Below are 21,020 nucleotides of genomic sequence, written 5' to 3'. Positions count from 1 at the left end.
TTGTTTATTTACTGTGTTCTTCTGTTACTCTTCTTTTTTCTTTCTCATCTTCTTCCTCATTCTCCTTTCTTATTCCTCCTCCTTTCCTCCTCTTCTTCATCCTCTTCTTTGACTTTCTATTCCTTCTCTTTTTGCTTTTTCTCCTCCTATTCTTCTACTTCCTTCCTTTTTTCTTCCTTGTACTTTTATTCTCTTCCACCACCCCGCCCTTCCCCCACCCCTCCCCTGGCTTCTTTTCCTTCCCTCTGTCTCTTACTCCTTTCCTGCAGGGGAGATTCCCATCCAACTTAGATTTCTAGTTTACACCCAGATAAGGACAAATAGGGGCTAGAGTTCATGCTTGTGTTACTCTATAATTCCTTTATCTCTCCAGCAGAAATATGGCCAAATTGTTTGCTTTATTTCAAATTTAAGCTATAGTTTACAAATTTATTTTTTGGCCTTTTTTCTCCAGAGGGGGTAGTGAAGTGTGTATAAAATGAATAGATTAGAAGGAAGAATATAAATATCTCAATGAGTACCTCCTTTGTTCCAGATGCTATGCTATATACTTTGGGTCAGTTTCCTGTGTCTTATTTTATGATAAGAAGAGTCACTAAATTAAATAACATTACATTGATGGAAAGGTTATATAGTAGAAAACCCTAATTCTTTTTATTTTATTGAAGTATAGTTGATTTACAATATTTTGTGTTAATTTCTGCTGTACAGCAAAGTGATTCAGCTATACATATATATACATTCTTTTTCATATTCTTTTCCATTATGGTTTATCACATATATTGAATATAGTTCCCAGTGCTATGCAGTAGGACCTTGTTGTTTATCCATTCTATATATAATAGCTTACATCTGCTAATCCCCAAATCCCTATCCATCCCTCCCTACCACCCCTACCCCTTGGCAACCACAAGTATGTTCTCTGTGTCTGTGAGTCTGTTTCTGTTTCGTAGGTAAGTTCATTTGTGTCATATTTTAGATCCCACATATAACAGATCATATGGTATTTGTCTTTCTCTTTCTGACTTACTTCATTTAGTATGATAACCTCTGAGTCCATCCATGTTGTTGCAAATGGCATTATTTTGTTCTTTTTTATGGCTGAGTAATATTCCATTGTATATATGTGCCACATCTTCTTTATCCATTCATCTGTCAGTAGACATTTTGGTTGCTTCCATGCCTTGGCTATTGTAAATAGTGCTGCCATGAACATAAGGGTGCATGTATCTTTTGGAAATTACAGTTTCGTCTGGGTATATGCCCAGGAGTGGGATTGCTGGATCACATGGCAACTCTATTTTTAGCTTTTTGAGGAACCTGTGTACTGTTTTCCATAGTAGCTGCATCAACGAACATTCCCACCAACAATGTAGGAAGGTTCCTTAGAAAACTCTTACTCTGAAGGTGTAATCCTTGGGGCCACTCAGTTTATATTAAGTGCAGATTATTAAGTTAATTTAAATCCTTGTGCCAGATATTAAGTGTAAGCAAAAAGATTAAATGAAAGTATCTTATTTTCACTGATGTAAAAATTTGTCAGTGAGCACGTAATTAATGAGATTGGTAACTGGAAATCATGAAAATCTCGGTACCTGATAAACTGATTTGACTTAGTAACACTAAGTCATTATTGACAAAACAAGGAAATCTAAGAAAACTTGATATACAGGCTTTTAAATAAACGTATCAAAGTCACTAAATATGTGGAATAAAATTAAAGGTTTTAAATGTAAGTGATTTGTAACAAGGTATACATCATTAATCTTGAAAGCATACTTTTGTATGCAGAGAGCAGTCCCTGGTTGACAGCCAGAAAATTTAGGGGGACCTCAGTCCTACAATTGCAAAGAATTGCATTTAAATGGGTTCTTTCTTAGAACCTTCAGATCAGAGCCCAGCCTGGCCAACACCTTGATTTTGGCCTTGTCAGGCCATGAGCAGAGAATCTAGCTGTGTTGTGCCTAAACTCCTGACCCATGGAAACTGTGAGATAATGTACACTATTTTAAGCCTTTTGATTTATAATAACTTGTTACACTACAGTAAAAACCTAATACACAGGATAACAGGCTTTACGCAGTTTTACTTTCCATAGTTTTTTATATTGATTGGGTCCAGTTGAAGTTTTACCCCTCATTCTTCAAATTCTAAATCAGCACAGAAGTTTTGTTGTAGACCACTATTACATTCTGCCCATTCCAGGTTCCCAGGAGTTAGCAGTTGACAAGTGTGAGCAGATAAGTACAGGTAGAGCCCAGAGAGAAAAAATACTAATATCTGTGGAAGACCTCTTGTGTTCTAGTTCATGCATCTGTTGTTTCCTTTGCTCTTTATCTTTACATCAAGGAGTAAGTCATGCGATCTCCATTTTACTGTGGAGAAACCAAGTCCTAAAATATTGTGTGAAGTAGTTGGCCTCAGTCACCTCTAGGAATGGTGGAGGAAGAATTTGACCCCATATATTTGTGACTTAAAAATCCTGTCTTTTGAAGTATTTTTATAATAGCTAGAAAAGTCTGTAATAACCCTAGACTGATTCTGCCTGAAATCTTTGAGGCATACCTACATTCTTGTTTCATAGTGTCGACTCATTTTTGAAACATGGTCAACTGTATGATTCCCAAGGAATTAGTAACAGAATCTTCTGTGTACATTAATTTCCTCGCAGGGTAGACTGAGGGTTTTATAATGGAACTGAGGCAATAGGATTTATCTTATATCCAGAGCAATTTATTCTTTTAGTTAATGAGGCCCGAAAAAATATTTAGTAAACATGAAGTAAGTACTTAATTGCCATCTAAACAATAGGCCTTTGTTGGGACTACAGCTCCTTTATCTTGCTTCGGGCTATGCCTGGCTAGTCCTTAAATCATCTATAAGGAACATCATAGAAGAAAGCCTCTTTTAACACCACATATGTAAATGAGCAAAGGAAAAGGAGCAGAGTCCTGGGAGTTGTTAATAGACTTAGAATCACAGATACAGAAATTTTTAAGTTAAGTTCTTTGAGAAGTGTTATTCATTTGGTATCTAACATTATGTGTTCTGCAAAATTTGTTGAATTGCTTTAGACTGAATTGAATTGTGGGGTATTCAGAAGAATTTTACCATTTGTTTTTAAGCATCTTATCCTGAGTTTTTGGTTTGATTGAGAGAATTTCCTTTCCAGTTTTTAAAGTGTTATTGCAAGGCAGTGGTTTGTCTAATCCCTTTCTGTTGCTTATGAGATCAGAGGGCATTTATCATTCTGATGAAACTTGGTAATTCCCAGACATGCTTCCTGCTTGCCCTTGTAACCATAAAAGTCTCAAATCTGCTCTTATGTTGTATGAAATTTCAAAGTAAATTAATTCTTGTGAATAAAAATAAAACAATTTAGAAGGTGCCTTTAAAAACTATATATGATTCCCAGTAATTCTGATAGACACCCCTGTCACCAAAGTCTGCTGCAGGCTCCTCAGCTTTGGCACTATTGACATTTTGGGTGGATGATACTGTAATAGGAGACTGTCCTGTGCAGCATCCCTGGCCTCTTCCCCGCTAATGTGCTAATAATACCCCCCCAGTTGTGACAACCCAAAATGTCCCCAGCATTGCCACATGTCCTCTAGAGGGCAAAATTGCCTCTGGCTGAGAAGCAGGGATGCAGTTCATCACTGAGTTAACCAATGGAACCACCTTTCATTGATGATTATGTGATAACTTTGAACATTTTTGTTTTATAAAGTACCTCCTGGCATGAGGTGTGTAAGTCTCCCCAACAAGATTGTAAACCTTTAAGAAAGGGGATGCTTTCTTTTTGTATACATAGTGTCTAATATAGTGCTGGGCACTAAATAGAGCCCAAACATGTGAGAGTCTGACTAATATAATTGTGCATATTCTCCTAAAAGTGGTATTTCAGTTTAGTTTATACAGTCACATTAATCTGTTGGATAAACTAATTTCACTTTCATGCAGATTTATATTAAGATTTCAGATTCATTTTGCAAATGTTCTGAAAGGATTTATTTGACTTTTTGGTTTAAGATCTGTTTTTTTCTCTCAATTTCAAGATACAACAGTGACTTTCCTTTGCATACCTTGATTTCCAGATGTAAAGCTGAATTTTGAATCATGAAGGAATTATTCTGAAGCATGTGTTCAGATTTCAGCTTACAGTGAAATTCTATAGCCAACTAAACCTTTAAAAATAAAAGGCTATAGAAAGAATGCATGCATATAAACTTGGCATTGGCAACTTGAGGGAACCACTGAAATAACTTTCTTTAGTACAAGAAACATCTGCTTCAACATCATGCTGTTTCTTGGTTTCACTTAAAATCTTTTTAAAGCATTTTATGAAACCTGCTTTGTCTCTGTCTTTAACATTTTAATAATTCTTTCATTGTCATTCATTATCTTAAGGCTGTATTCAGATATGATAAAAATTTACTTTTCGCTAGTAACTGATAAATATAGTTTGCAAAAAAGGTACTATAAAGCAGTTTCAAAGGATTCTCATGTCTTTTTACCCCCAAGTTTCAAAGGATTCTCATGTCTTTTTACCCCCAAGTTTCAAAGGATTCTCATGTCTTTTTACCCCCAAGCAGCAGAAGCCAGATTTATATTATAACATGATATACATGACTTTATTTTCTGCTTATTAGTATGAGTTTTCTAGGCCTAGTACATTAAATTTTAAGATCTATAAATAATTTCATTTTCCAGAAAGGGATCAAGACATCTTTTGTAAGAAGGATATCATAAAAGGTTTTAGGACTGTGTTTACAATAATTTTAATTATTAAGTTTCAGTCTATAGTGCTTTTAATCTTTCATATAGATTTTTATGATATATGAGTAAATTTCTCCAAAGCCTGGCAAATGCTGAATTTCTTTTCTCTTTAAAGGTTCTTTCTCGTGGAGATGTTGTTCATGTGAAGATCCTTGGAATTCTGGCTCTTATTGATCAGGGTGAAACAGATTGGAAATTAATTGCTATCAATGTGAATGATCCTGAAGCCTCCAAGTTTCATGGTAAGTCTGTAACTTTCCAGAAACAGAAGTAAATCAGTGTGTCATTGGAATTCTTAGAATTTAAAAGAGGCTCATGTAGAACACAGTGTATATTTTGGGAGTTAAACTTACACGTTTTGTTTTCTGATTCTCTCTCCATGGACTATAAAGGGCAATTCAATATGATTGTGTCTGAGTTATGTCGTACTGCTGGGAGGAGCAAGAGAACGAAAAGGAGTGCGGACAGACAGACGATACTTCAGACTAAGAAAGTACAATCTATGGGTTCCCTTCCCCCTCACCTCCTTCCCTCCCGCCCTTCATTCTTTTCTTTCTTAAGTCTCTCTTTCATTCATTTGAGTAACAGGAAAAATAAAAAAACAAAAAGGGGAGTGTTCATCAAAGACATAAGCTGTCTTTGCGGTACGCGGGCCTCTCACTGTTGTGGCCTCTCCCCTTGCGGAGCACAGGCTCCGGACGTACAGGTTCAGCGGCCATGGCTCATGGGCCCAGCTGCTTCGCGGCATGTGGGATCTTCCCGGACCGGGGCACGAACCCGTGTCCCCTGCATCGGCAGGCGGACTCTCAACCACTGCACCACCAGGGAAGCCCCATAAGCTGGTTTTATACCTAGTTTTTGTTCTGTCTTGTACAGATGAAGGGAAAGATAACGGCCCTCTAACAAAATTTTGATGTCCCAGAAATTTAAGTTCCAGAAGTTTGGTATGATAAAGAGTTAACTTTCTTTGGTGTCGGACAGACTTCAGTTTGCGTTCTGGCTGTGCTACTTTCTACTTGAGTGACTTTGGATAGATCATTTAACCTTTCTGAATTTCAGTTTGCTCATCTAATAATGTAGGTAATTATACCTACTTGTGAGCTTGTTGGCAGTATAAGAGATGATTTACTTAAAGCATCTGGCTGTCATATGAAGTGTTGGGTATATGGTCACTATTATTATTCTCTGACCAATTTTTTCCCCTAGTTTTCTAACCTTTTTCCTTTCAGTTTCATCCTTATTTGGGATCCTGGTCTTTTCTAGACCTCAATTCTTATCTCAATTTGAAAATATACCATTTCTGAATTGACTGAAACTCATTAACACTTACATTTTAAACTGTCTTAATTTATGTGCATTTAAAACCTTTTCTTCACCATGGAGCAGGAAGGAGAAGTACAGAGAGGGAAACTCCTGATGCAGAAAACATACTTTGCAGACTTTCTAGTTTTACACAGAGCTGCACTAGCAAGAGGGATGTGTAAAAGCTGTTCTTAGGGATTTTTTTCCATTATAATTGTGCATGCTCAATTTAATGTAAGCATTACCACTGATCAACATTGCTTTTTGAAATGCACCAAAATGTAAGCATAGCTGCATTTAATAAAGGAAGTGTTTTCTTAAAAAAAACAAAAAAACAAAAAACTTCTTGCACATGGAACAACAAGAGAGATTTTATGCCATTCTTGCTTGTAATTGAGAAAGGGAGGGGTCTGATCGGGTGAAGTACATATAACCTCAAGGTCAAAACTAAAACATGAAAACTACAATTAAAATATGAGACTCAAGCCCATAAACCATATATTTTTCTTATCTATTTCATTATTTTGCCCTGGATTTCTTTATTATTGTATTTCTCACATATATATGTATGCATGTATATATGTATACATATGTAACAAGAGTAAATCAATACCCAATTTAAAAGTTTTTTAATACATAAGCTGCTCCTCAGATGAGAACTGATAATATAATGATGCAACAGCCAGCAAAAGCAAACTGTTCAACTAATTCATTTGTGATGTGGCACACTAAAGTCACGAAACTCTACTGAGGGATGTCCCTTTAAACTGGAGAGGCTGAGAGTCTAAGGAAACTAGTCTTTAGCTCAGTACTGTTGGAGATGTGATTTAACACCTCAAATTCCCTAACATATGTCAAACACTGGTGCCTGTCCTAGTACATATTATTATTCTTAATTTAGAAGAATCTCAAAGGATTTAAATAAATTGCCTAGGGACTTCCCTGGTGGCACAGTGGTTAAGAATCCACCTGCCAGTGCAGGGGACACAGGTTCGATCCCTGGTCTGGGAAGATCCCATGTGCCGCGGAGCAGCTAAGCCCGTGCGCCACAACTAACTGAGCCTGCGCTCTGGAGCCCGCGAGCCACGACTACTGAAGCCCGCGCGCCCAGAGCCTGTGCTCCGCAAGAAGAGAAGCCACCACCATGAGAAGAAGCCCGTGCACTGCGAAGAAGAGTAGCCCCCGCTCACCGCAACCAGAGAAAGCCTGTGCAGCAACGAAGACCCAACGCAGCCAAAAATAAATAAATTTTAAAATAAATAAATAAATAACTTGTCTAAGTTTGCACATGTAGTAAATAGTGGAACCATGATTTGAACTCATTTCAGTCTGATGAGAAAGTCCATTGCCCCATCTACCATGCTATACTGCACAATTCATATTTGTGTAATTTACAGTATTTGTAACTAGCAGTATTGAAACCAGATTACACAGTATAAAGTACCTTACTCCTACAGTTTCCTAAGGGTTAGAATGAAAAAATATAACTGTATTTTCACTTTTTTTCTGTTTATACCCCAAATGGAGACGGCTTGCACTTTGGGCATCCTCTTCTAAATTCTTGTTGTGTATGCTTATACAGAGAGACATGCAGAAATACTGAAACCATGACATGCAGAAATATTGAAGCTTATTTTGGTTGAGATGAAATTATCAGACTAGAATAATTAAAATTATTGTTTTGAAAGGCAAAAAGTACTTTTTTTTCCATTACACTAAAAGGGAACACATACATTATCTTCATCTTAAGAAATACAGCAGTGCTTCATTATAATAACTTTTTTAAATCTTAAAAGACTAGATGAGTAATTATTGACATATTTTGCTCTGAAATGGTAGCTGACATTGTCCTTTGTGTTTATTTCCAGAATGAATAAGGTATACAGGGGAAAATGGATTATTTAAGAATATTTGCATATTATTTACACTGAGTAGTTCCAATACTTAAGTACTCTTATATATCTAGATTTTGTAAGATAAGTTCTGTAGTTTTAAGAGTTATAAGTGTTTTCTTTTGTGACTTCTCATTTCTTTTACCTCCACGTTACTGTACATACTCCACATATTCCACGTTTCTTCTCTCCTCTTTTATTCGATAGAGACCCAAGAAAAAGAATAGATGTAGGCGCAAATTGAAAGGCTGAAGAGTCTGCAGTATAAATTTTTTTTTTTAATCCTAAATCATGGAATACTAGGTAACCCTATGTAGCAGCTTTTATTTTTCATTGAAACTGAAATTTGGTTTATATTTATCATATCTCTCTAACATCATCCAGCTCTCCTCTGAAACGATTTCAGACAAAAGCCAGAGTTTCTGTTGTCCTGCTGCTCAAGCAAATATTAATAGTCAGAAATCATTCCTAACCTTACTTTTTTTCTTCACTACTTAGCCTGGTGTGTTGTTTGTGTTTTCATTAGCACCTGTAAAGGGGGGAATTGGAGGGGATGAGAACTGAAAGATGCTCACTAATCACAGGGGTTGAAAGCTTCCTAAATTTGTGAAGGAATTTTTACAAAATTAGTTTCTATGAAAAGTTTGGTGCTATTCTCTATCTACTATAAATCTTTAAAAATTAATCAACAGTATTTAATCTGAAACCAAGCAACTTTTAAACATTTTATTGTGTCCCTCCCACGTGTACCTTCTGAAATCACAAACAGAAGACTTTGGATGGCATTTTTTTAATTATAAAAAATAGTCATATATTTGGAAATAAAAACTCAGAAGTATAAAAAGCGTATATAAAATGAAAAGTAATGTTCTCCTTCCTACTTTTTCATCCCCACCCCCCTAGACTGACTTCTCATATCTTCTTCCCCATATGTTTTTAGTTCTCAAGTGGTTGCTTCTGTTCTGTAATCAGTGTGCTCACACCTCTCTTTCTTTTCCCTGTTAACTTAAGTTGCTGCTTTCAAAGATTAGGAATTTAACATCTTATACATCTCTCAATTTTGTTATCATATTTCTTCTTCTGTTATCTTAATAACTCTAGGTATTACACTTTGAGCTGTATTTATTGCTTCATTAATTTTGAACGGTAACTCGTGGCTGCCCAGTGTAAAACCAGGGCATTCAGGTTTTTGTACTTCTTTCCTTCTTACAACCCAGCTTCCCTCAGCTACACTATGAGTTCTACAGTGTAAACATTTGTAATGCATAGGTTCTGTTCTTTAACCATAACTGTTTTTCATGTTTTGTCTCTTGAATCTGAAAGTTGAAAACTAATAAATAACATTTACAGTATTTATGTGACTATCATTCACTTCATTTATCATACTGTTTATCGAATGACTGGTTTTAGACAGGCTGTACCCTTGAGCCTGCTGCATAGCTATTATCATGGGGTTTCTTTTCATTGCCTTTCTGGGTTATTAGTTCATTGCCTTTCTGGGTTATTAGTTCTATTCTTTCTTAGATTCTTTGATGCCCTCTACTTTCCTTTCCTTTTTCATTGTTGGCTGGTGTACATTTTCCAAAAATTTTTACAGAAAATGCATGGGAGATTGATTTCATACGTGTCAGAGTCCATACATGTCAGAAATAGTTTGTTTTGGTGGTCAACTTCTCCTTAAATAACTTTAAAATATCGGATGCAGTAACTTTAAATATAAATTACTGTATATCAGTTGAAATTTCTATCACAACGGAGTGATTTTTTAACAGTTTAAACATTTGTCATCTATACTTGACATTTTTATTCAATGGGAAGAAGAATTAAAAACGTAGGGAAGGGTAACTATCTGGACATTCTTTAAAATTCTGTAGTTTTCTGAGGATGTGTGTAATACAGAAATTTATAGAGAAATTTTTTTATTATTTCCTATATATAATTGTTATTTAGACATTTAAAAAATAAGTCCCTCCTATTAATTTCTACTACCTTAAGAAAAAGAAGCTGTTTTTGACATGGTCAGTACCTGTTTCTTCTTTTCTGAAAACAAAAAAGTGTGTTTTAATTTATAGACAGTATGTTTTATCTATCTATCTATATATTTTTTGGTGTATTCAGACACATTTGTATTTCTGTAAGGAAGTTCTGGGGTTGTGGGGTTTTTTTAAGCAATTTTTATTACTCTTTAATTTTTATACATGTAGTTCTAAATGTATCATGCTTGAAGCGTGATACCAATATTTTAAAATTTATTTATTTATTTTTGGTTGTGTTGGGTCTTTGTTGCTGTGTGCAGGCTTTCTCTAGTTGCGTGAGCGGGGGCTACTCTTCCTTGCTGTGAGCGAGCTTCTCATTGCGGTGACTTCTCTTGTTGCAGAGCACAGGCTCTAGGCACGCGGGCTCAGCAGTTGTGGCACGTGGGCTCAGTAGTTGTGGTGCGCGGGCTGTAGGGTACACGGGCTCAGTAGTTGTGGCTCGCGGGCTCTAGAGCGCAGGCTCACTAGTTGTGGTGCACGGGCTTAGTTGCTCCGCGGCATGTGGGATCTTCCTGCACCAGGGCTCGAACCCATGTCCCCTGCATTGGCGGTTGGATTCTTAACCACTGCGCCACCAGGGAAGCCCTGTGGTTGTTTTATTTGTTAGGAAATAACTTCTTTGATCCTAATGAACATGTACAGACTTTGGTAGACTGTAATATCCTGTTTTAATGTTTATAGTTTTTTAAACTTTGACTTGACTGAACTAAAACTAGCCATTGCATCAGAGAATACATTTCAGTTGGAAGGAAACTGTGGTTGCTGGCTATGTTTCTGTAATTTTAACATTATTATTTAAATATTCAAGTTTTGCCTTCTGAAAGTTGAGTAGCAACTTTGAAAATCTAAAAAATGTCTAAACAGCATTTGAAAACAAATTCCTCATACGCCCTGATAGAAAATTGGTCACTTTGGCTGGCTCATTAACACTTGGTGAGCACTAAGACCATTTAATGCACTGTAATTAGGTTCCAGCCCCTAATGCTCTTAATGGTACCTTAATGACCTGAAAGAGTTAATAAGACTCCCAGGGCACCTAAATTGTTACTAGAGAATGCCTTGGCTGTTAGGGATAATAGTGCTTGGTTCTGAAATAACCAAGTTCAGAGCTTTTTAAGAAGATGGAAATGCTAGGGCATATGTAATTTCTCTCTTGGTTAAACTAACCACCTTCTATAATATCGAGCTTCAGATATTCACCAAACAGATGTTTGAGCCTCTTCAGGACCACCAACGATGCCTAAGGCCCTTATGTCAGGAGAAGTAATGTCATGAGGTAATTTAAGCCTAGAAGCTATGTCAGCTTGCAGAGCAATAAAGATTTCTTTTGATTGGTATTAAATAAGTGAAAACTATTGTCTGATGTCCTGTAATAAATATTGCCTGTGCAGTGATGTTAAAGTTTTCAAAAATTGAAAATCAGAACAATTATATTGATGTAGATACATTCTGGGATGAATAAATTACATGAGTAATAAGGGAATTATTTTAAATGAGGCAGTTGGGACTTTTTCAAAGGCCAGCATTGCACTTGTCCTGAAATTATCAGAATTTATATGTATTTCATATTTGTAGAATTTCAACTTACATTTAAAGAAATTTGAAAGTCAAATAAAACTATGTAGTTTCTTTTATTTTCTTTCAAGGCAGGAACAAACGCATGGAAACCAAATCTATTTGACTTAAATTTTCATGTGCTAAATAAACAATTCTAGTGCCCCTGCAATTATTATTTTAAAAATAAGCCAAATTAATAAGGTATTTAATTTCCTTACTTCCTAAAACACAAGTTAACCTTATCATTTAGGGAAAAAATAGGGCACAGCATATTAATCTTAAGGGAAAATATTCACATTAACCTTTGTAACCGGAAAGAATGGTGTTCTCTTTGCTTTCCTTTGCGTGTATTCTTTGGCACAGAAAGGGGCCGGCATGTCACCATTGTCGTCCTAAAAGCTGTAAAATTTCTGGAACAATTACTGTATGTCGAGGAACTATGCTGAGTGCTTCTTTTGGAATATCTGTTGAATGTTTACCTAAGTTCAAGCAAGATGTGCTAGTGTTCCCTTTTTTGTTTCAGATTGGGAACCTGAGGGCACTGGTGGTTGGGGGTGGGCATTGGTCAGTGACTTCCCTAAAGGCTGTGGGAGCCACTCCATCGCACTGATGCTCGGAAAAGTATTTGTGGCCTTGGACTATCTTGCTTTCTGGGAGCGCTGACCACTTGCTCTTCAATAGTTGAGGCATCTAATTATGATTAGAAGTCCCAGTAAAAGATGGCTCTTTTGATCTTCATTCCTTTGATTTCATTAATAGGTATGGCTTAATAGGCGTGGGTGGGTAGGGATGGGATGTGGTAGGAGGCAGTTGAGGAACGGGGACAAATCAAGTAAAATGTACTATAATTAAGAATAGAATTAAATTACTGGGAATCATTTGCCTCTTTTTAAAAAAAAATTAATTTATTTATGGCTGTGTTGGGTCTTCGTTTCTGTGCGTGGGCTTTCTCTAGTTGTGGCAAGTGGGGGCCACTCTTCATCACAGTGCGTGGGCCTCTCACTATCGCGGCCTCTGTTGTTGCGGAGCACAGGCTCCAGACGCGCAGGCTCAGTAATTGTGGCTCACGGGCCCAGTTGCTCCGCATCATGTGGGATCCTCCCGGACCAGGGCTCGAACCCGTGTCCCCTGCATTGGCAGGCAAGCTTTCAATCACTGCGCCACCAGGGAAGCCCCATTTGCCTCTTTTTTGAACCTTGACCTCTTCCAGTGTTTTTTCAGGCTTCAGTCATATTCCTACGATGTGAAGAGTAGGGGAGGCCTAAATTCTAAAATCCTCTCTTGTATGTATTAGTTATCTGACCTTGGGAAAGTCACGTAACCTCCTTTTTTTTTTTTTAATTTCCTTTTTCCCTCCAGCACATGTTCCCAATACACGAATAAGCTTTTTCTTTATTTTTTTTACAAATGTATTTATTTTTTATTTATTTATTTATTTATTTATTTATTTATTTATTTATTTATTTATTTTCGGCTGAGTTGGGTCTTTGTTATTGCACGCGGGCTGTCTCTAGTTGCTGCGCACGGGCTTCTCATTGTGGTGGCTTCTCTTGTTGCAGAGCACAGGCTCTAGGGCGTGCGGGCTTCAGTAGTTGTGGCTCGCAGGCTCAGTAGTTGTGGCTCGCAGGCTCTAGAGTGCAGGCTTAGTAGTTGTGGCTCACGGGCTTAATTGCTCCGCGGCATATGGGATCTTCCCGGACCAGGGATTGAACCTGTGTCCCCTGCATTGGCAGGCGGATTCTTAACCACTGCGCCACCAGGGAAGTCCCTCACATAGCCTGTTGAAGCTTTCTTCATTTCTAAAGTTGTGAGATTGATCTTCTAATCAGTAAATGACCCCTAGAGCTTTTCTTCTCTAACTTTTGGTTGTTTTAGGAATATTTCAATCCATTATTTAGACAGGCTAAAGCCTGTCTTCTTCTAAAATAGAAAGACCTAAATTATCTTCAGAGTTAGTGCTGAATGAAACGCAGTTTAAGTTAAAGATCATGAGATAGATTTCTTGGGGACATTGGCACATTTTTCGGTACTTTAGGGAAGCTGTTAAGTGGTGGAGCTGAAACTTCAGTGAAAGTCTGGCTGACCCAAAGCCTTAGCTTTTAGCTACTTGGTTATGTGGTTCTAGTTAAAATTAGATTAGAAAACCATTTGGATTTCTGTGTTACAAGGCACCTGGATGGTTTTCATTTTACTGGTCATGTAAAATTTCTTGTGAAATGGTAAAAAATATTTATATTTTGGGAAAGAGATCTACCAAGTCTTTTCCAAGAAGTTTTTCTGATACAGTACAAATAGGCTTCTATCTTTGTTTGGTTTTAACTTATTTTGAAGTATATTTCCATTTTTCATGATGTTAACATATATTTTTAGTATAGATGTTGATAAGAGTAGAATTTGTGGAAAAGGAGAATAGAGAAAGAAAAGGCAACTAAAATGAAGGATACTGTTCATTAGTCTGTGTGCTATTAAGCATAGATATGCAGAACAGCGTGGAAAACATGAGAACCTTTTAGGGATCCCATGTAAGTGTAGCTATTAAAACACTTCTCTGAGCTGGAACCTCTATTTGTGATGATACAGTAAATATTATGGAAGAGAACTGTTACTTCTTGTGAATGTTTATAAAATGTCATCAAAAACGTATGTTCTCACTTCCCACAGACTTTGTTTGGAGGCCGGTCTTGCACACATTTAGCTCTGTGAGAGCAGCATCTACAGCATTGGAACGAGAGCTTTGTGCATTTATGTCACTTCCTTTGGTGGCATCCCTTAGAATTGGAAACTCCTTTTTTACTTTTTTTTTTACTCTCTTTGGACAGAATTTCAAACATGAGTACATTTTCTAGTATCTTTTTTTTTCTTTTGAATAATATGGGCAAGGAGATATGGCACTACATTTGTGTTACTGTTTTTTATCTAAAAATAAAAACAAAAATCCTCAGCTGATTATATGCTTTCCTTACTTCCTGTTGTGGTCTGGTGGAGATAATGCCAGTGAAAACAGCATTTTCATTTTTTTTTTCCCCCCTCTGGATCATTTTCATGGAAGTACTGGTGGTTCTCTATATGGGGATGTGGATAGGAAGTTAATGATGTGACTGTATATATAGTTTGATAAATATCCCTGGGTGACCCTGATGGGTTCCTCCAAGTTGAGAACCATTCTGTTAATCTATTCTTCTTTGCTGGTTGGATAATCCAGTCTTGGAACTAGAATAATTGATAACAATTTTGATATATGTTCAGTTAGGAGATGTAATCACCTAATCAAATTTGATGATGTTCTTCTCCCCACACATACCCCTGCCACCCCATATTTAAAGGTAGCGCAGGTGGCCCTTGAACAACGCGGTGGTTAGGGGCACCAACCTGGCACAGTCAGAAATCCACATGTAACTTTACAGTTGGCCCTCCGTATCTGCAGTGCAGGCATCCTCAGATTCAGCCATCCATGGATCACTAGTACTGCGGTACACACATTGAAACGAATCCATGTATAAGTGGACCTGCACAGTTCAAACCCATGTTGTTCAAGGGTCAACTCTATATTGAGGTTACTCTATTCCCTTTAAGATCTTGAGCCAATTACTTAAGCTCATGGAGTCCCAGTTTCCTAATTTACATAAAGGAAATAAATAATGCCTAATTTACAGGTTTTGAAGCTTCAATGACATACTATTACTGAGCCTTTAAAAGGTTTTTTTTTTTGCCAAATAGATGAAAATGGTATTTTGTTTTAATTTTACATTTTTCTGCTTAACGCTTGGATGGAGCATCTTTTTCATATATTTATTGGCTAGTTGTATCTTCCCTTCTGTGAATTGCCTATGCATGGTGCCCTCCATTTTTCTATTGAGTTGACATATTCTTTTGATATTTGGGAGTTGCTTAGATATTTTGGATATTCTTTATTATTTAGGTTGCAAATATTTTCTCCCTATCTTCAGAGAAGCTGTGTTGCCTTTTGTCTTACAGGCATTTTAAATTCTGACGTATTGCATTTTGTCAATCATTTTTATATGTGACTTTAGCATTTTGATTCTTATGTAAGGATTTCTTACCCCATAGTCACAAAGTTGTTTTTCCTTATTTTTTTTTTATTCTTTTATGTTTTAATTTTTTTACACTTGGATCTTTAATCCATGTGGAATTTATTTTTTCCATATAAATAATTTTTTCATCACCTCTTAACAGAAAAATCTTTTCTCTTCCCCCTTTTTTGAAATGTGTCCTTTATTGTATATTGCATTCTTATTTATACAGATAGTCTGCTTCTGGATTCTCTTTGGTGTCAGTGATCTATTTCTGTGCTAGTGCCACATTATTTTAATTACAACAGCCTCATAATAAAACATATAGAAGGCAAATCCTCCTTTTGTTCTACATTTTCCAAGTTGTTTGTTTTTTTTCTAATGCATATATTCTTCTGGGCAAATTTTTGGAATTGTCAGGGATTTCTGCTCTCTTTAAAATATTAAATTTTGCAATAATGAGCATGATATGTTTATATATTTCTCCAGTTATTCAGGTTTTCTTGTTTATCTTTTAGAAAATTGATGTAGATTTACTAATGAAGGTCTTACATTTTATGTTCGGTTTGTTTCTAGGTATTTAATTTTTCCACTACAAAAGCTTTGTTCAGTGTCTGGCATGTTATAGGTGCTTGGTAATTTTTTTTAAATTGATGAATAAATGAATGTATGCATATATATATTGATAAAAACTGAATGTTTTGAGCAAAGTTTGAAAATACCTTCAAAATAGTGCATTTTCACTTATTTTAAAGTGAGAAAACATTTGTAGTTAAATTTTTGGCATTTTTAACAATTGTAGTTATGTTTCTTTGGAGTTACCTGTACATTGCTAAGGACAAGTATTTTTTGGTATTTGCAGTGCTGTAGGGATTCATACATATTGTGTGTGATCAGTGTAGCTTGTTCTATTTTGTCGCTGAATAGTTTCCATTGTGTAGATACACTGCAGTTTATCCATCCACCTGTTGACAGAAATTTGGGTTTTGAGTTTGGGGCTAATACAAATAAAGCTGCTATGAACATTCAAATATATAGGTCTTTGTGTGAACCTATGTTTTCATTTATCTTGAGGAAATACCTGAGAATAGGGTTATAGGTCAGTGGGTAATTATATGCTTAACATTGTAAGAAACTGTCAAACTTTACTAAAGTGACTTTATATACCATTTTGCATTTCCACCAGCAAGTTGTATGAGAGATCCAGTTGGTCCCAGAACCTCCATCCATTGTGCTTTGGTTTCATATTGTCTTAAACAATAAAATGCCTTTTAAAAAAATTAAGAGGAAAAACACACACACACATATGTATTCTATTATATTTACCCATGTTTTGCCATTTTTTTACCCATATATTTTATTACTTCCTGAAGATCTGTAGTTTCCATCTGGTGTTATTTCCCTTCAACTTTAGCATTTTTTGTAGTGCAGTTCTTTGGGCGATGAATTCTCTCCATTTTCATTGATCTGTCTTTTCTTGTCTTTTCTTGCCTTTGTTTTGGAAGTATACTTTCACTGGATATACAATTTTGAGTTACAGGGTTTTTTTGTAAAGATTTTCCATTTTCTTTTGGCCTGCATTGTTTTTGATAAGTCAACAGTGTGTTGTTAACTTAGTGTATAATATATTGTTTTTATTAGACTGTTTTAAAGGTTTTCTCCTCATTTTTGGATTTCAGCAATTTTTCTGTGATATGCTAAGCTGGTCTTTCCTTTATATTTATTTGTCCTCCTTAGGCTATCCTGAACTTTGCAGATCTGTAAGTTCATGTTTTTGCCACATTTGGGAAATTATTTACCGTTATATTTTCACATTGTTTTCAGGCCATATTTTCTACCTTCATTCTGAGACTCATAACATATTTTAGACCACTTCAAAAATTATTATTATATAAACTTCAGGTGTACATCATTATAATTTGACATCTGTATTCACTACAAAGTGATCACCATGACAAGTCCAGTTGCCATCCACCACCAAACCATTGACCCTCTTCACCCACTTCAGTCACCCCTCAACCCCTTCCCCTCTGGTAACCGTTAACCTAATCTCTGTATCTATGAGTTTGTTTTTGTTTTATTTGTTTGTTTTGTTTTGTTTAGATTCCACATGTCAGTGAAATTATACAGTATTTGTCTTTCTCCCTCTGGCTTATTTACTTAGCATAATACCTTTGAGGTCCATCCATGTTGTTGCAAATGGCAGGATTTCATTCATTTTTATTTCCAAGTAGTCTTATGTTTATGTTTATATACGACATCTTCTTTATCCATTCATCTGTTGATGGACACTTGAGTTGTTTCCATATCTTGGCTATTGTAAATAATGCTGCAGTGAACGTAGGGGTGTATATGTCTCTTCAAATTAGTGTTTTCATATTTTTTGGGTAAATACCCATAAGTGGATTAGCTAGATCATATGGCTTTTCTATTCTTAATTTTTTCAGAAATCTCCATACTGTTTTCCATAGTGCCTACACCAAATTACAGTCCTACCAACAGTGCACAAGGGCTCCCTTTTCTCTACATTCTCTCCAACGTTTGTTATTTCTTGTCTTTTTGAGAATAGCCATTCTAACAGGTGTGAGGTGATATCTCATTGTGGCTTTGATTTGCATTTCCCTGATAATTAGTGATGTTGAACATGTTTTCATGTGCCTGTTGACCATCTGTATGTCTTCTTTGGGAAAATGTCTATTCAGATCCTCTGTCCAGTTTTGAATTGGGTTTGTTGTTGAGTTTTATGAGTTCTTGATATATTTTGGATATTAGCCCATTATCAGATATATGACTAGCAAATATCTTCTCCCATTCATTAGGTTGCCTTTTCATTTTGATGATGGTTTCCTTTGCTGCACAAAAAGGCTTTTTAGTTTGATGTAGTCCCATTTATTTATTTTTGCTTTTGTTTCCCTTGCCTTTGGAGTTAAATCCACAAAAACATCATTAAGGCTGATGTCAGTGAGGTTACAGCCTATGTTTTCCTCTAGGAAGTTTAAGATTTCAGATGTTATATTCAAGTATTTAATCCATTTCGAGTTAATTTTTGTGTATGCTGTATTTAGACCACTCTTAATTGTCTCACAGGTCACTGAAACTCTCATGTCTTTTCAGTCTTTCTTCCTTATTGTTCTTTAGACTCCATGATTTCTATTGATCTGACTTCTACTTACTTGATTTATTTCTGCCATATCCAAGTTCTGCTATTAAATTCATGATTTTTCATTTCAGATACTCCCTCATTTGTTTTTTGTTGTTGTTGTTTTTGATAGTTTCATAGCTTTTATTCCTCAACTGAGATTTCCACATGTTCATGCATTGTGACCATATTTTCCTGAACGTCCTTGAACATATTCATAATAACTACTTTAAAATCCTTGTTTGTAGCGGTCCTCTCAGGATTGATTTCTTTTGATTTTCTTTTGTACCAAGAAGTTATTTATTAGTAAGTAAGAGTGTGTTTTTCCTTTATTGTTTGTTTTTAATATCCAATATTTAATTATATCAAAAGTTGGGGGGACTTGGCATGGTTCTTTCTGGGTAGGCAAGAGAGTAATTTAAATTATTTAAAATATTTAATATTAATTAATTAGAATATTAATATATATTATTAATATTATATAATATAATAATATCAATAAATATCTTAAAGGTATTTATTATAGAATGTGTTAAGATTTTCTCATGATTAAAATTTCTTACTTTTTTTTGTTTTTGGTAAATAATTACTTTTACAGTTCATTGCGTCTTTGATAAGTCTCCAGAGTAAAAATATGTCATAGGTTAGATTTGTCTCTCTCTCTCTCTCTCTCTTTCTCTCTCATATTGTTCATGGGCTGTATGTATAAAATGAGCCTTATCAACTGAATTTTTTACCTCATTTACATCATTACTGTTTGCTTATTTGGCAAAAATAGAGTATTAAAGTGTGTTTAAGTCTGAGATCTGGGTAAAATGGAAGTCTTGACAAATACCTGTGATTAGAAGCTACTCCTGGCATAAGAGAATGTATTTTTTTATAATAAATATTAGAAAGAAAGTCAATTATCAAACCTTTTTTTTTTCTTAATAGATTACAGTTTGTGATATTCAGTTACGTTTTAGAAACAAGTGAATTGGTTTATACGGAAAAGAAACTTGATTACATGTTGAAAGGTATACAGTATCTCGAAAGAAAAAGATAAGTCATAAAGATTGCTTTTAAAAAGTGAAAAGTGTTATGATCCTCTCACACCTACAGAGATAAAGTGGTAGGTTTTGACTAAGATATTTTAGCTTAATTTCTCTGCTTTTATAAATTTCTAAATCAAAATTAGTTAAGACAAACTAAATTAAAATGGAGAGCTCTGGATTTTGAAAAGCCAAATTGAACTTTAAATTTTGTTATATTGCATCATTATTTTCTGTTTTGCTTTTTACCTAGCATTTAATAAAGAAATTTACAAAATTTCCAGTGGTTTTATATAGAACTATGGTTATTTATAAATCATGTATTTTTAGTTTTAATATAAAAATTCCCTTAAGGAGACTATATATAATCTTTGTTAATTAAACTTTCAAATTTGGAAACAGCTCTTTTATAAAGTAAATCATGGCTGTACACTATTTGTCAGAAGTTATGACACCTTTTATGAAACTAAAAAAATAGGTAATATATATTTAGGTGACTGCATTTAGTTGTATTATAATTTAAACTGCTACTTAATGTTACAGACTAGTCCTTTTTAGCTCTTTGATACTTTAAATTTTACGTAAGTCTGATCTTTACTGGGTTTTGTTGTTTTTAATTTTTTCTTTAACTGGTAATTCTTCTCAGTTCTGCTTTCTAATAATATCCAAAACTGACCATTTGTCACCACCTCCATACAACTACAATAATCAAAGCCCTCATCACATTTCGCCTCATATTGGATTTCCTGCTTCCACTTCTTCCTCTCCACGGTCTTTTCCCTACACGGCAGCTAGAATTCTTCATGCAACACATACTCTGCCCAGAATCCTGTAGTGGCTTCTCATCGCAAAGCCAAGTCCCTAGTCTGGCCCTTAGACTCCCATGTGACTGCTTCTATAATCTCATCTCCTAATACTCTTACTTCACCCTGCTCTAAACGCAGGGTTTTCTTGTCTTCCTCAAACGTTTGATGCACACTCGTACCTCAGAGTATTGATTGGCACAGTCTTCCTCCCAGAACTCCTCTTCTGCCTATGTGAATGAGCTGCTCCCACACTTCATCTAAGAATTTACTAAAATACTTTTTGTCAGAGGCTGTCCCTGATCTCTCATATCTAAAATCCTCTTCCCCACCTCATTTGCAGATCAATCGACATGTTTAATTGTAAATTTTTACATCTTTATCTCATCTTTAACTGACCCAGGCCTACTTTGACAGCAGATTTTTTTGTTTTTTTTTTTGCAGTACGCG

General features: G+C 35.5%; 1 protein-coding gene across 1 annotated transcript in view; it reads left to right on the top strand.

Annotated features, from left to right (window-relative positions):
• PPA2 (pyrophosphatase (inorganic) 2) overlaps positions 1 to 21,020 on the top strand; it is an 83,224-nt gene that overhangs the window by 34,938 nt on the left and 27,266 nt on the right. The window contains exon 7 of the mRNA XM_029235165.1: positions 4,895 to 5,021. Within this exon, the coding sequence (XP_029090998.1) occupies positions 4,895 to 5,021 (127 nt within the window). The remainder of the gene's footprint in view (positions 1 to 4,894; positions 5,022 to 21,020) is intronic.

This window comes from Monodon monoceros, unplaced genomic scaffold (assembly GCF_005190385.1).
Source record: "Monodon monoceros isolate NGI ecotype Baffin Bay Population unplaced genomic scaffold, NGI_Narwhal_1 Super_Scaffold_20, whole genome shotgun sequence".
Lineage (NCBI taxonomy): Eukaryota > Metazoa > Chordata > Mammalia > Artiodactyla > Monodontidae > Monodon > Monodon monoceros.
This window is presented reverse-complemented; position numbering and strand designations above follow the sequence as displayed.